We start from the raw sequence: 15004 nt of genomic DNA, 5'->3' as shown, positions 1-15004 counted from the left end.
TTGTTCTTATTCCGAATCGATCTCCCAGATCTTTCCGAAGGGAGGGCTTTTTTAATGCTTCCTAACCCTAATAATATCTATGTTATATTATGCCTTCTTACACATTCCTATGTAAGTTCAGCAGTTCAGCAGTTCGGCCTATGTTTGTCTCGGACTGCAGAAATATGCAGAGATGAGTGAGGCCAATAAAGTGCCGTTGGTAAAATAACATATTGGTCTTGGCGTCTCAGCACTTGTGAGCTACAATGAGCAAAAAGACGGAAACAAGTTGAATGAAAGTGACGCTTCTAATACTGATAATAAAGCGCCGTTGGATACTTCAAGCATTCCCATTCTTGGCTGTGGACTAATCATGGTACAAGTTTATGTGAGACAAAAGAGCTTCCGACCTGTCACCATCAAACCGTGTCCTCCCGCCCCCACATCTGAGCCTCCTGTATTATTTTCCTTGCATCTCGGCTTTTCAACCCGTCCGTACGGAAAAAATTGCGGAAGGCGTCAGCCACAGACTTGAAAGGAGAGTTCAATTCATTTTGCTCTCCGTACTCGTTCTATCCTTGAACATATACCTACAACCGGTAGGCTTCAATAAACCCTGTGACGCAGGATTGGTTAATCGTGATACGATGTGGTGAAGCTGCCTTGCTAATTTCATAATTACTCACCCGGGCAAGCTTCATTTTAGATCCGGGATCCAAAACCCACTCCACGTTCCTCACCAACTCGAATAACGCAATCTTAATCTGCAGCAAGGCAAACCCCTGGCCAAGGCATTTCCGCGCATGTGCGTTGAACGGAATGTATGCTCCCCGGGCATTTTCTCTGCGGAACTTCGCTCGTATTGTGTCGACTGTGGTTCCCCATCTTTCAGGGACAAATTCCCTGGCATCGCCTCCCCAAACGAGTTTGTTGGTATGCGCACCAATTGCAGTCCAGCCAATCAGCGTGTTTGGTGATATGACGATTTCATCGCCTAAAACGGCCGTTTCTGATGCTTTCCGGTTGATGATCTGTTGAAGTGGTGGGTAGAGACGTAGTAGCTCGAATACTATCGCGGCTAGGTAAGGCAGGCTGTCAACTATTTCCGGCGTTGGCTCGACAGACCCTGTATTCAAGACTTCTAATCGAAGTTTTTGTTGTATGTCCTACAGTGTTTCCCCTGTTATAGTTCATCCAGTTTAGGAGACGAAGAAACGGTTTTAAATTGGGGAACTAACACTTTTGACTCCCATTTCATAAAATGCCGAGTTGAGCAGATGCTGCACATCCTCGTGACCAGCCACAAATATAATTTTCACATTTGCGCGGAACTGGACCTCCGTGATTTTTCCGCAATCAAGGGCGTCTCGAAGATCGTCTATCACCTGTCGCTCGTATTGATTCATTGGGTCTTCTGGGGTTTCCCGTGGTCGAGGGACCCGAACAATCTCGTACAGCAGGTCCTCATATTCTTTCACGATTCGGAACGCGCGCTTTCGACTCCGGAAGATATAGGGGTATTTGTCAAGGATGGGAAAGCTGAAATACAAAGGTGAAAAAACATTGCCCCTAATGGCTGTCTGATACTTTGCCAGTCTTGTAGCTTCGTTGCATTCGAGGCGCTGTTAACAGTTGTTTGTTAGAATATTAAAGGGATTCATTTTTTTCCTGGATTCCGAGATTCGACGTACTTGGAAATCTGTTTGAAAGAAGTGTTCTCCCACAACATAAATCGCATACATTTGTACTAACGACTCTAGATCGATGCCAAAATTTGCGGCCGCCGCCTGTTGAGACTGTAGGATGCCTCTAACCAATTGCCTTGACCTCCCCAGCAACTTGCTTGTGTCTGTGATGCGTCTTTGAATACCAGCTTTCATGATAGAGGTGTAGAGCTTCCATGTCTCCCCCTCAGCGCTAATTATGTTGTTCCCAAGAAAAGTTCCAATAACACTGAAAGGAATCCTTTTATGATTTCCCGCTTTCGGAAAGGCTTGCTCATTCCTGAGGAGGTTGTTGATATATTCCGGCTTCCCTAGAAGCACGGTCCATTGGGACGAGACCCAGAACTTGACAGCTCCATATTTTTCTAGTGGCTCCCGCAGCCAGAGGTCATATATCTTATCCTGGCCAAGGTCAACGAAATGTGCGATGCTGGATACGTAAAATGGAACTGTGGGGATATTTTTGGGCATGTGGGATGGGATGCGAAGGTACCACCAAGCGGTGATGGCAAATAGGACTGCAGCAGCCCCTACGCATGCAAGTAAAGCCATGTCGCGAGAATGTTACCAATTTTCAGAATCGGTTTGCCGCAAGCGCAGTGTCCGGAACAGAAAAGTGAGGAACGGAAATGAAATCAGTTCGTTTCATCCACAATAGGGGTAGAAGAAATAGCACCGGAAGAGCTACTCAGGTAGTATAAAATGACCGAATGCAAATCCGCTGAGGCGATTATAGAGTCTCCCTCATGAGGAATTATCATGCATCTGATGAGCATCTACAGCGAACCGATATTCCTGTAACAGTTGAAATAGTCAGTTGATAGAAACCGTCTGTATCACCATCGTTAAATGTTTCTTCGCTTCGAGCTTGCGCTTCTCTGGAATGCTCAGGGGAAGGCATGAATTGCCGTGCAAGCAATAGAATACCAGCCATGGCTCAGCCTCAAAAATCAGGGCTCGGGTAGCACGACTGGAAACTGATGAGAACGATTCGTAGCCTCAAACTTAACATTAATCTCAATTCCAATCCAGAAATCCTTCTCAAGCGCTCCATGCCTTCATTTATGCAACTACGACTGCTTGACTCTTGCACCACCCAGGCATACTCTAACTCTAATCTTGTTGCTATTTTGCTCTCCGCGGAATACTCAATGATTGTTCACTCACGAATTTCTCAAGCTCGATATTTCCCCCTTTCATCAGCAGACGCTTTTACTGTGCCACCTTAACCAGCCGTTGCGTTCCTGCCCAAAAGATTCACGGTGCAATCAGCTCTCACTAATGCAAAGAAGGAAAAGGTGATAAGTGATGGCAGTTAATGTGTGGCTATCTACGGGTTCGTGCCGCTCTCGTTGCAAAAGTCATGGGATGCATAACGTCGCTTGAATACTACATACGTTCATTTGCCGAAACTAGCACTTCTTCAAAAAGCAAACAGAAATTCGGCCACGCCCATATGCACTAGAAAAATTAAGCATAAAATTTGCGTTCTATATATATATATATATATAAACTTATAAATTTTCAGAATGATCAGAACGAAATTAATCAAGATGAAATCGGCGAGAATGAGTCAATGTCATCCTTGTTCGCTGGATGTTAAGAACAACGGTCGTGGTCCAATCAGCGAGACCTGTTGTCCACTCCTTTTGGAGGGTACAACCCTAAATTTCCGGTCCTCTATAAGTTTTTACAAATTATGAATCCGCATCATTCCATATATAAGAAGGTTTCTAGTTTTCTATTTCTAGTGGTTGCTGAAAGTTGACCGCATAATTGTTACATTCCGCTCAACAATCGTAGTGTTTATCTATGAGTTGGGAAAGAAACTCTCGTTCGTTCGAGTTGACGGGGCGTCATCTCATCGTTTGGCTATAATTTCAACATGTTTCGCAGACGAAAATAATCGAACAAACCAAAAATTTCCCCAGCTGCGAAACATCATGTCACTGTTGAAAAATATCCAAGTTATCCGTTTTTAAATCTGATATCCAGAAATTGAAGAAAGGTTAGGCGGGATCTTGCAGATCGGCACTAAGTCCAAATAGGAATCTGCTGATTCCGTTCCATGGTTCGGATAGGGCATAGTTTTAAGCTTGTTTGCACCTCAAGTCCAAGTTGAGACCGCCAATATCCATTATTTGCGACTAAAATATTATCGCCCCGGGAAAGAAGAAATTGGTTATTATATTGCTTATTTATTTTTTATTTTTATTTTTGACAGCCTTTTGCATTGGTGCTGCTTCATTGGGCTATATACACAGAAACCCCCCGCCCCCCTCCCTTTTTTTTTTAAACAAAAAAACTTTTGATGTAAACCATTACAGACCAAAAGGGGTAATTTTCAGCGCCGTCTAATGACTGGCTTCAGTTCGTAGGCATCGACAAGGGAAAAGATGCTGACTTGGCGCAAGGGCTTTGGAGATTCAACTATATATATTATGAAAGGAACGGTTTGAATGAATACGCTGCCAGGGATAGGTATTTTGCCAAGTGAAGATTAAACGGCTTCTCCCGACAACATAGAAATTCTTATCATGGACCAGTGCTAGGGACTCCTAATCCACATCCTACTGCTCGCTAGATGAGGGATAGCCAGATAATGCAACTCATTCGGGATATGTACCGTGTGTTCCAGCTGCAAATTAAAAGGATTTTCCATTTCCAATTTGGAGATGATAACTTGGAGGCTTGAAAGATAAGCTACTTCAATCAATATGACAATACCATAATTGAAAGTCATCATCTCTGGGGAAAATAAAATATTAGAGAGCTGCGGAAATCAGAACAACAAACTAATCCTCTGGGCAAGTAATTCCCGGAAAACTTCCAGAAGCATCATAGTCACGGAAAAGGGAAAAATGCACAACTTATCTGAACAGGAATGAGCATTCTTATTCACCGGTGGCTGGATTGATGTAACCAATCCAGCCGCAATGATGTATGTCATATATCATATAGTGTCTGCCTTGGTCTGTTGTGCTAGTCTTAGTGAAGCCGATGGGGCTGCTGCTGTCGGCTTTTGATGAGGATAGCACATGGTGAGCGTTCGCAACGCATGGCGGATGGGAATGCCATTCTCGAGCATGGTTGAAGCGAAATCGGTGTCAGGTTGAAAAATCTCACGATGATTAAAAATAGGCGCTCCCATAACCGGCTCAGATTAGCATTTTCTCCTAAAGCCAATCACTTTTTACCTTCCTTTTCCTTGGCCGACGGGAAATGAAGGGTGAGAATTCGAGGTTCATAAGCTCTTCCAAAAGATATAGTTGAGCTTGCTGTAAGAGAGCTGCCCTTCGTAAGAAACCGGATTTTCATCTTTCCAGTATAATAAGTAAGAGCCAAAAAAAGTTCGGGGGGGGAGGGGGGGGGCACAACAACTTCTACTATCACAAGAGGCCTTAAGTAGCTCTATGGTGTGTCAGAGAATCTCAACAGTCCAATGGAAAGTTGATATCATACTTCAGCCATGCCCGATGTTGTAATAGCAGCCTCACATGTAAACAGTTCAGCCTTGCTATCTTCCAGGAGAAAGAATCTGTTACGACGATCGATGGTGCTAAGCGCTTCCGCGACCTCCAGTTAAAGTAGACAGATCGAGGAGGGCTATGCAAGATTTCGGAATAAGTGTTGCCAAAGTTGCACATGTTAACATACCAGTCACAAAAGTTGGGCTCTGTACTTAGCGAGTCACGCGGTTTTAGACCGCGGATACCTGTTGATAACAGTTAGCTCTGAAAGTCCGAGCTGTAAACCGCAGTAGGGATCAGACTTTTTGCATCCAGATATATATTGATGAATAGGGGAGACGCAATTTGAATCCTTTATGAGCATTATTCGTTTGATAACTGAGAGTAAAAATTATCTACCCACAAGCCAATTGATTTATAAAATGAATGGCATCATCCATCTGAAAATGCCGAGCGATGACATCAGCAATTGTGCGTGCAAGGCTCAAACCTGGGAAACGGATCTGGTCTCTATGATCAGAGAGACCTGCAACCCCGACCCTGATGAGCAGGGGCTGTTAAATGCCGGGAGGGATAATGGATTGCACGGTTCCGGCCTACCCTTCACCGAACAAATAGTAAACGATGGAAACCATAGTATCATAATTTATATTGAAAACGGGACAGACATCGTCGTTGGGAAAAGTTGTTCATCTGGAGACACCTCGGCAACTGGTGTGGACGAGAAAACAGGGGAAACAAAGGGATCACTCCTTTATGGCCCTAAAACATCCATGGAGGTCAGCAACGTCATCGTTTCCATCTTGGAGAGATATCGAATGGCACCAAAAGAGGATGCTCACGCGCCATGGGAAGCCGAAAATAAAATCTCGAGTCTTGTTCAAGAATACATAGAGCTCGGAGAGGTCATACCGATGGTCCTTCCCGCGTTTCCGTTCAAGTCACCTAATAAAAAATTCAAGGTTCTCAGCCACCTTCCGGATAAAGGCGAGGAAGTTGCATTGGCACACCTGAACGGACTCTGCAAGCTGATCGAAAGTGAGTACACAAGGGGTGCGAGGATAGACATTGTTTCTGATGGATTGATGTACAATGGTAGGTAACTGGAGCGTCCATGTAAAATTCAAAATGCCGCTGACAACGGTACTAGATCTCCTAGGAATTTCCGATAAAGAAGTGTGGGCCTACGGTCAAGCTGTTAGAAAACTCGCTGTCGACACAGGCTGCAGCAACATAAACTTTGTTCGGCTTGTGCATCTGCTTGGGGAAGTCGAGATGGGAGAGCCATTGTCAGAAAAACAGTATTTGAAGGATGCTTCCTGGTTTCGGACGCAGCTTTATGAGAGGAATATCCCCGATAATTTCGATGTCTCCAAGCTTATATCAAATGACCCTGACACAACACTGACCTACCGCGGCTACATAAAATTTCTCGAAAAGGATCTCGATAACGATGCCAGCCCTGGCGATTCGTCTGTCTCAAAGCGGCAGATTAAAAAAAGCCACGAGGCAACCGCAAGAAACATGATCGCTCGTGGGCGGGCTTTCGCAATTGCTATAGCGAGAAGGTTTGATAAATCAATTAGATTATCGATTCATCCCTCCACAGAGTCAACAAAAGTATCCATAGCGATCACTCCACAAAATGACGGGATAATTATGACGCCATGGCATTCGTCTCTCGTTTATGCAGTAGATGGATCCATTCGTATGGTGCACGCAGGATCGGTGCCAGCATTAACACACGAACTAATTTTTGAGAACGGCCGCCCTGCGTATTTCAGAGAGAAATCACCACTTTACAACTGGAGCGGTATTGATGTCGAATTTCGATATATCTATCCATCCGGGATTATCATTTCTCCTCGAAACAAGTCATGCGGATGCCAAATTAGCCGAGTTGATATGCGGAAGGTCAGAGCGCTGGCGGAGTTATGTTCCCCTGTGATCCTAAGGGGCTGGTTGAAGACGCCAAATCGAAGTTGCTGTTTCGAAACTGACACTGCAAACGGAAAATGTGTACATGGAAATATTCGCACAGATGAATACTGTAACGGAATAACTCCGAGAATAACAACAAATTGCTCTAGAATGGAACTGTCACTAAGCCAAAGTGAAGACGGAAACCTAAGAGACTTCGACAACGAGAGCAGCACCAAATGCGACTCCGTGTCTTGCCAGCAGAACATATCTTTCACGCATAATACAGGAACATCGTCGCAGACCTTGATCGATATGCTCCCTGCTAGATGTAGTCGTTGTCTCACAATATACGAACAAGGGAATCCCCAAGCGGAAGAGCCTAACCCACCAAAAGACCACGCAGCTTGGAAAGCCCTAAAGGACTGGTCTAACATGTGCATTGTGAGTTAAAGTCTGATTTGCTTCAACTTAGATGAAACCTTGCTCGAAAATGCCTTCGGAGCTGGGGAGGAACGGAGCGTGACCTCTATGGTTGTTTCCATATTTTCAGATATTCGCCCTGCTCAGACTGGTTTGATAGGGGCTCCTCTTTGATGTTAGCCTAGATTAGCCTGTAACCGCCGCAGAAGAATAGATGTTTATAATCTTCCGATAACAAGCATTTAGCATGGCGTTTCAGACTTCCCTCGCTGTTTGTGTAGGGCGAGCTATATAAAAAGCAGTGGATGGCTGGGCGCCCATTTCAAAGAATGAACAGGGTTCTTCTGAATGTCAAAAACATCCCCAGTTACCCTGGTGGGGTGAATGGCAGGCTTGTTGTTGTGGTGCTGGACTGATGGAGGTTGGCGATAGTTGATGTGCTTCCTGAAGTCCTTGGCCCTGAAACACTAATACCTGACAATACGACCATTCCACCGCAAATTACAAGATCAGTACCATCTGCCATGCACCCTTGCGAATCGGTGACGATTTCAATTCAAGACAAAAAAAAGCTTCAAACCAAGCTCCCTGAACGCACCGCAAGCACTCTCCGCACTCCAAAAGATTTGACCTATTTCAGCATATAGTTGCAAGCTTCATATCCTTTTTTTTGGTACCCACCTTTACTCTCTGTTATTGTCCTGTATCATTAATCCGAGACTGTGACAGTGCCCGGTAATAGCCTGCCGCGGGGAGACCCCTCTCGCACTGCGCTGCATCTTTAGACAAGAACCCAGTGCGAAATAGCTTGACGTTGATGATACACTTGGAAACGGAAAATACTCCAGAACCTTAACTAGAAATGCCCCCTTCAACTGTAACCCTGACGCCGGGGCTACAGTCCTTCCTGAAGGTCTTGAAGACGAGTGACGTGGATAGTGCGACAGAAAACTTGATATCGTATGTCTCTTCACTGCATCGCTGCGGAAACTTCTCGAAAGGATGTTTCTTTTAACTTAGTCTTACTGTAGGTTATTGAAACGGCACCAGCTACGGTCTTCACACTCCTGCGCTGTTGCGACGGCGTACCTCCTCCTCCGCGTCGTCTCAACATCGAAAGTAACAGACCCGGAAAGTCTGATTGACCGCGTCCAGAATGTCGGAAGGCGACTCATTGCAGCGCAGCCCAGGGAGATGGTTGTTGGGAATATTGTGCGCCGTGTTTTGGGCCTGATTAGAGAAGAAGCAGAGGACGGGAGGGAGGCTGAATTCTGTCTATCGAGTGACGCTGGAACTGATACTCAACCGCATACACCTCCGGCTGTTGAAAGCCAAGCAACCCTACATCCACCAAGTTTATCCACACATGGTCCCCATGGTGGTACCCGTGGCGCAAGCCCTTTAAGTCGTTCTGAAGGTCGAGATGCTGACTGGGAACGGGGTACAAACTCCTCTGTTCGCTCTGAAACCATGGAAAGATCCTCGTCCCGCCCACCTATGGTTTCATACGGTTCATTTGCGACTACCACCACAGAACCCCCAGTAGTATCAATGTTTAGGTTACTTTCATATCCGCAAGTGGAGTCACCGCAAGCTAGGTCCCCAGGCAATGCATCGCCTTCTGGACGCATACGAGGGCAGTTCGCCTTGAAGGATTTCAAAGCTGAGGTCATTGACGGCATTGGCGAGATTGTCGACGAACTAAGCCAAGTGGAGGACCAAATCGCCAGCTACGCCCTGGAGCACATCCACTCCGACGAGGTCATACTCACCTACACTTCGTCCGTGACGGTGCATAAGTTCTTATCGAAAGCTGCAGCCAAGCGAAAGTTTACAGTGATTCATGCTGAGTCCTATCCCAACAGCCATCGCGAGACACATGCGGTCGTGGCCGGGCGGCCGCCTGCGAGGAGTGGAGACGAGGAGAATTTAAGTCCCGAATCGTTCCAGAAGTCACTCACCGAGCTGGGCGTAACAGTGATTCTAATCCCTGACTCGGCAGTTTTCGCACTAATGTCACGGGTCAATAAAGTCATCCTTGGCACGCATTCGGTGCTGGCAAACGGTGGACTAGTGTCAGAAGCTGGAACTAGAGCGATTGCGAATGCAGCAAAAGTGCACAAAATCCCAGTCATTGTCGTTAGTGGGATATATAAACTCAGCCCCATCTACCCGTTTGACTACGAATCACTCATCGAGTATGGTGATTCGAGCGCCGTGTTGCCATATGAAGCTGGGGACCTGGAGAAAATTGACGTTGAGAACCCGCTATATGATTATGTCCCGGCTGAACTCGTCGATCTCTACATTACAAATCTGTAAGTCTATATTCCATGGATCTTAATGATTTATTTCCAAATTCGACGACTTGCCTTAGCTCCTTCCTGCATTGCCCCTTTTTTTCCCCCGAGAGGGGTTTGTGAACCAGGGTTGTGGGCAAAAAAGGACGTACGTTGCTAACCCATCGAACACAGGGGTGGACATGCGCCTTCTTATCTGTATCGTATTGTTTCAGATCACTACCGAAAGGAAGACATAGCCTTCTAAAAAACAAGGGAAACAGAGAATAATAATATCCGGGAAGGGAACAAATTAAGAATGCTTGGAATGCATGAAGTGGGGTTCCAGATAATGAAATGACAGCAAGCAAGTATTATCACGATGAAATGAAGTGAATTCCAAGATGATATCCGAATCAGAATTCGCCAGAGGAAGATGAGGATGATGAAGGCAGTAAACCAATATGTTGATAATAAACTCCAGTCGGTGACAAAGAAAACTGGGGAGAAGGGAGATGAATTTAAAGGAAGGGGAGGATATAAGCACACTGCGGAGACTACGTGATCTGTGAAGGGCTTGCTGGAGTTCCGCGGCTTTGCTGAGGGGAAGCAAGTGGCTTTTGTACCTCTCTCTTCTTTCATGCCGATTTGTTTTATACAATAACCATTCGGGCGACGGAGATCAACGTTGACCCAACCTTTAACAAGCACTTGTTGTCAACAACAAATGGTGAAGTTCGAAGACAGGCAAGCAACGAAGCCGCCATCCCAAGTACACCCATTCATCCACAATCATGCACTGCAAACATATTTGTAAATTTTTGTAGGAGGTTTATTTTTGGAATAAAGTAAATAAACATAAAACGGAGAAAGTATTTCTCCAATCGTTCCAGGGCATTTATCTCTAAAGCCAGTGCAGATAGACTGCATTCACACGCACGAAAAACACACAAGCTGCCTGCAAAAGAACCACAACACACGCACCAAGATCCTCGTTTCTCCGCCCCCTCAATCTTCTATATTCTCGGTTTACGATCTTGGCTTCTCCTTCTTCTCCTTCCATAGGGCCGAAAGGCCGACACCGGACACCTTGACGACCTTGAATCGGACACCGGGAATATCACCCTTGGCCTTGCCCTTGCGACCGAAACCGGCGAGTAGGACTTCGTCGTTTTCATCGACAAAGTTCAAGCAACCGTCATTGGGGACTGGAGTGTAAGAATTGGAGTTTGTTAGTTCAAAGGGGAAAACAAAACCGAAAAGAAAGGAAAAGAAATGAATATCCCATGTTCTATAGAAAGTTTTACGCCTTCCTTGCCGAAGCAGGTTCCCGTTTTCCTCATATCAACTTTTCTCGTCCCTCATCTATCGAGCAAAGGAGCGAAAAGATTTCCCAAAGTCGCAACCAAAAAAAAAAATGAAGGAAAGAAAGGACCAGGCATCAGAAATGACAACAGATTTCACACAATACGCACCGAAAGCAGTAACCTTCTTTCCGTTCTTGATGAGTTGGACTTTGACGCACTTCCGGATAGCAGAGTTGGGCTGCTTGGCCTCAACACCGACCTTTTCGAGGACGATACCCTTGGCGTGAGAGGAGCCACCGAACGGCGAGGACTTGAAGGCGGTTCCGAGAAGACGCTTCTTGTAAGTCAGATCGGCCCATTTGCCATCACGGCGATGGTTGCGCAGCTTGCGGGCCGCGTTGAGACCACGAGGCTTGCCCTTTCCCATGATTGCCGGTGATTCTGTTTTTGATCGGGTTCTATTGGATGTTTTTTTGATTCAATTAGAATTGTGCTTCTTTCTCGACGAGAGATGAAATCATAGATTGTAGAATTTGTGGTTTTCTGACGGGCTTGAGGGTCTTTATATAGGCAGAAAGTTGGGCCCTGCTCTCATGTTTGAGGTGGGGAGGGGAAGGGGAAGGGACTGGGGTGATGAGCAAGGAAGGGCGCATATGAGTAGACAATGAAACATACCGATGTCAATCAGATGTCGCCAGAAAGCAGCAGGATGGCTGGTTGAGGAGAGGGATTGTTCGATGTCGAGGATCAGGAAGCCTGGTGGAGTTTGGCTCGCTGACTTCCGCTTGCGGGCTTACTCACTCTGCGTCTGCGCTGCCTACGGTATGAAAATTGTCGGTGTGGGTTACGGGGCTGTATTGCCCGCTAAGCGAGTAAATTACCGGATACGGGATATTATTTATCCGAACCCCCTCCAACTATGACGACGAATGCGGCAATCATCGAATACTTCTGTGGTAACTCATGCAGCAGTGCAACACACCATCAGACAGGAGATTGCGCCGATCATGTATACCTGATGTGTCGGATCACTCATCAGCCGTGTCTGATGTCTTCCATAATAATCGTGGCTTGACCGTTCAACACTAGTTATTGTTTTCCTTTGTTCTAGTGTTAAGGTTCTGGCTTGAGGGCGAATATTGAAGCTGGCAAGTCTACTGCTTAAATTACAAGGCAGCACATCTGAAATTGCCCGTATGGTACGGAACAAAGAATGGCTCGGAGAAAAGTCCCCGGTCCTAGGAAAGTGCAGGCTCACTGATGGGGGCTTTCATGGGGCGAGCGAGGCATTGCGAATGTATAGAGCTAATTGAGAATATATGGCATTCGAGAACGGATCTCTGAACCCCTAAATAGGAAGGTCCAGAATGATATCTTTATATTGGCAAAACCTCCAACCACTCTACGCGGACTTTGACCCTTATCTCCAATCGGCTGCAATCCGCTCGCTGGAGGTCGCGCCTCCCACAACTACTCTATGGGAGTGTCCACGTCGTCGCCTGCTGCTTAGCCGCTTTGGCGTTTTCGACGCTGTTGGCAGGACATGGAAGGACAAGCTGCGATTCCAAATGCGGTCAGCATCATCACAGATGTGTAGACATCTATATATGTCGAAGCAAAGGTTAGGGTTAGGCTAACGCTTCCACACGCGTGGGAAATCGATTGAACAAAGAGGCAGTACCACCGACCAAGTTGTTCTATGCATCTTGACGTATTTGTCACATTGATGCTGGATCAAGTGACTGCTTTTAGCAAGCGAAAAATGTAAATAGCATCACCAGGAACCGCCAAATATGCAAGGGTTTGTAGACTAAACTTTCCAATGGAAGAAGTCTACAGACAAGAGCTGCAGTGCTGGGAGAATCTGACGTCAAAGTTGTCGAAGTGTCACCATAAGTTCGCTAACTGTATAGACCTCGGGGAGATTTTGTGAGGCTTAGGAAAAGCGGGGAAAGGAGAAAGCTGATGAGCAAGGAGCTTCGACCTATTAGCCATTGACCAATCCGTGATTTGGGCCATGAAATCACCTCACAGTCACGTTTGAGTCTAAAACAACAGTCTTTGAACCATTGTATCCGAGTCGTTGTAGTAACTAGGCTGTCGGATAACCATGGAGAAGAAGCCCGTAGATGTAGGCAATGGAGGTTCTTTCCTTGGACAAATGCCTTCCATGCTTTGCACGCAAGACGCCCAGCCGCGATACTTTTGAGCGAGATTTCCTCTAGGATCATAAGTCAGATCTCTGCGGGTAATAACAAGACCAGGCGCCGCTTGTTCTTGCGCTTTTGGGACCGTGAACCATTCGTTCGCAGGAGGAATTATCCCCTTGTCGCTTCGGCATGTCAAAATTAAAGCATGCCAACTGGGGATTGCGATAGTAGAATATAGCCTGAGTAGCGAAAGCTTTGAAGAAAATTGTTGACGGCATCTCTCCTGGGGCTGCTTCGGTTCGAGCTCAGGAATCCAGGTCTGCCGCCACTCCGCATCCGTCCCGCCCTCGTTGCTGAATCATTGGCCAATCAACCACCATTCAACGACATACTAAAAGTAGCACGAATATTCCCTGCTCAACAACCCCAAAAGGCACAAGAGCGATGAGACGGGCGAAACAATGGCGGCCGCATCGACAGCTTCCAAGCCCGAACAGACACAAGAACCCGCTTCCTCCTCCTTAAACCCCACCATACCACCATCCCAGCAACGCCTTGCATCTCCGTTTCTCTACCAAGGCCCACCGTCCCCAAACACCCTACCAGGCTCCAACTACTACAATCTACCTCAGAACAGCGCCACGGTTAAACCTGCCTCAGCAGCCGCTGCGGCTCATCCTAGCGTCCAACCCCCGCTTCTTCGCGAACATTCAACCCAAAGCACCCACACCCAAGGTAGAACTGCCTCTACGATTATCACCACTGCCACCACTCAACTCACCCCAGTCCAAGGCTCAATCCCAAGCTCGCCGTTGATGCGCCCATCCCGGTTCCCGACACAGGGACAGGGGTCTGGATTAAGTTATGCAGGGGCTTATGGCACAGGAATGGGACTGGGAAAGGGGCTGGGCGACGGACTGGGTCAACACGCCCACGCTCGAGACGGTAATTCCGGCGGCAATGCAGATGCGCTCTGGCAGCAAATGCAAAATACGCTCGCGGAGGTGGAGCTGAGTGCCATGAGTGGGGACCATGTTTTCGGCAGGCAGCACGCCCAAGCACTGCAGGAATTGAGGGATAAGCAGCTGTCGTTGGCACTGGCATGGGCGCGGAGTGAGGCCGATGAGGTTGTGGAGAATCTGCCGGCTGATGAGAGTGCATCTATCACTTCTGCTACTGTGGCTGGTGCTGCTACAACTAGTAAGGGGGTTGGCACAGGGGGAGCAAGTGGAGGAGGTGGAGGTGGAGGTGTAGCTGGAGGGGGAGGGGGGACGGAATCTACGGGCAAAGACCCTACTGCCCCAGCTACGGATAAAGAAACACAGGAGAAATTAATGAGCGAGAAGACGGAAAGAGACATCCTTCTCGCGCGCAAGAGGAGAGAAGCGAATGATCGATATTTTGACAGGGTCAATAGTGGTGTTTTAGATGTGGTTGCGAAACTTGAGGAGGTTGCGTCGGCGATGAGAGTGGTAGAGCGGGAGAGTAAAGATATCTGGAATGAGAGTGGCGATGATGGTAATGATGGTGAAGATGGTGAAAATGATAGTAATCATATGGATGGACATTCTGCTGTTGGCTCTGCTGCTGCTTCCACCGCTACCACCACCAGCCGCAATCACCAGCGCAACACCTGACTGAAGAGTGGAAGAGAACAGGGGCGAATGGCCTTACATTGTTCGGAAAAAGAAGAAAAAGAGGAGAAAAGAGAAAAAGCAACAAAAAGGCCTGATTAGTTGGATTAGAGATATT

The 15004-nt window shown here is 46.9% G+C and overlaps 6 protein-coding genes across 6 annotated transcripts; 4 read left to right on the top strand and 2 right to left on the bottom strand.

The window, feature by feature from the left end:
• Positions 1-569: 569 nt before the first annotated feature.
• Positions 570-2477, bottom strand: HCBG_05391 (Dit2 protein; the record flags this gene model as incomplete). The annotated part of the gene is made up of 3 exons (XM_045432440.1): positions 570-1145; positions 1218-1601; positions 1671-2477. The coding sequence occupies 3 exons, from the start codon at positions 2253-2255 to the stop codon at positions 570-572; spliced, it is 1545 nt and encodes a 514-aa protein (XP_045286556.1).
• A 3142-nt stretch (positions 2478-5619) lies between these two features.
• On the top strand, positions 5620-7619 carry HCBG_05390 (uncharacterized protein; the record flags this gene model as incomplete). The annotated part of the gene is made up of 3 exons (XM_045432439.1): positions 5620-6211; positions 6273-7537; positions 7569-7619. The coding sequence occupies 3 exons, from the start codon at positions 5620-5622 to the stop codon at positions 7617-7619; spliced, it is 1908 nt and encodes a 635-aa protein (XP_045286555.1).
• Positions 7620-8378: 759 nt separating this feature from the next.
• HCBG_05389 (translation regulator GCD7) lies at positions 8379-10998 on the top strand (the record flags this gene model as incomplete). The annotated part of the gene is made up of 3 exons (XM_045432438.1): positions 8379-8476; positions 8548-9834; positions 9991-10998. 3 exons carry the CDS (start codon positions 8379-8381, stop codon positions 10061-10063), a joined length of 1458 nt encoding a protein of 485 aa, XP_045286554.1.
• On the bottom strand, positions 10001-11912 carry HCBG_05388 (ribosomal protein S23; the record flags this gene model as incomplete). The annotated part of the gene is made up of 3 exons (XM_045432437.1): positions 10001-11003; positions 11271-11560; positions 11778-11912. 2 exons carry the CDS (start codon positions 11527-11529, stop codon positions 10825-10827), a joined length of 438 nt encoding a protein of 145 aa, XP_045286553.1.
• A 109-nt stretch (positions 11913-12021) lies between these two features.
• HCBG_05387 (uncharacterized protein) lies at positions 12022-12998 on the top strand (the record flags this gene model as incomplete). Its single annotated transcript, XM_045432436.1, has 3 exons — positions 12022-12058; positions 12459-12723; positions 12932-12998. The coding sequence occupies 3 exons, from the start codon at positions 12022-12024 to the stop codon at positions 12996-12998; spliced, it is 369 nt and encodes a 122-aa protein (XP_045286552.1).
• Positions 12999-13713: 715 nt separating this feature from the next.
• Positions 13714-14889, top strand: HCBG_05386 (uncharacterized protein; the record flags this gene model as incomplete). The annotated part of the gene is made up of 1 exon (XM_045432435.1): positions 13714-14889. The coding sequence occupies one exon, from the start codon at positions 13714-13716 to the stop codon at positions 14887-14889; it is 1176 nt and encodes a 391-aa protein (XP_045286551.1).
• Between the last annotated feature and the right edge of the window lie 115 nt (positions 14890-15004).

This window comes from Histoplasma capsulatum (genome assembly GCF_000150115.1).
Source record: "Histoplasma capsulatum G186AR genomic scaffold supercont2.7, whole genome shotgun sequence".
Lineage (NCBI taxonomy): Eukaryota > Fungi > Ascomycota > Eurotiomycetes > Onygenales > Ajellomycetaceae > Histoplasma > Histoplasma capsulatum.
This window is presented reverse-complemented; position numbering and strand designations above follow the sequence as displayed.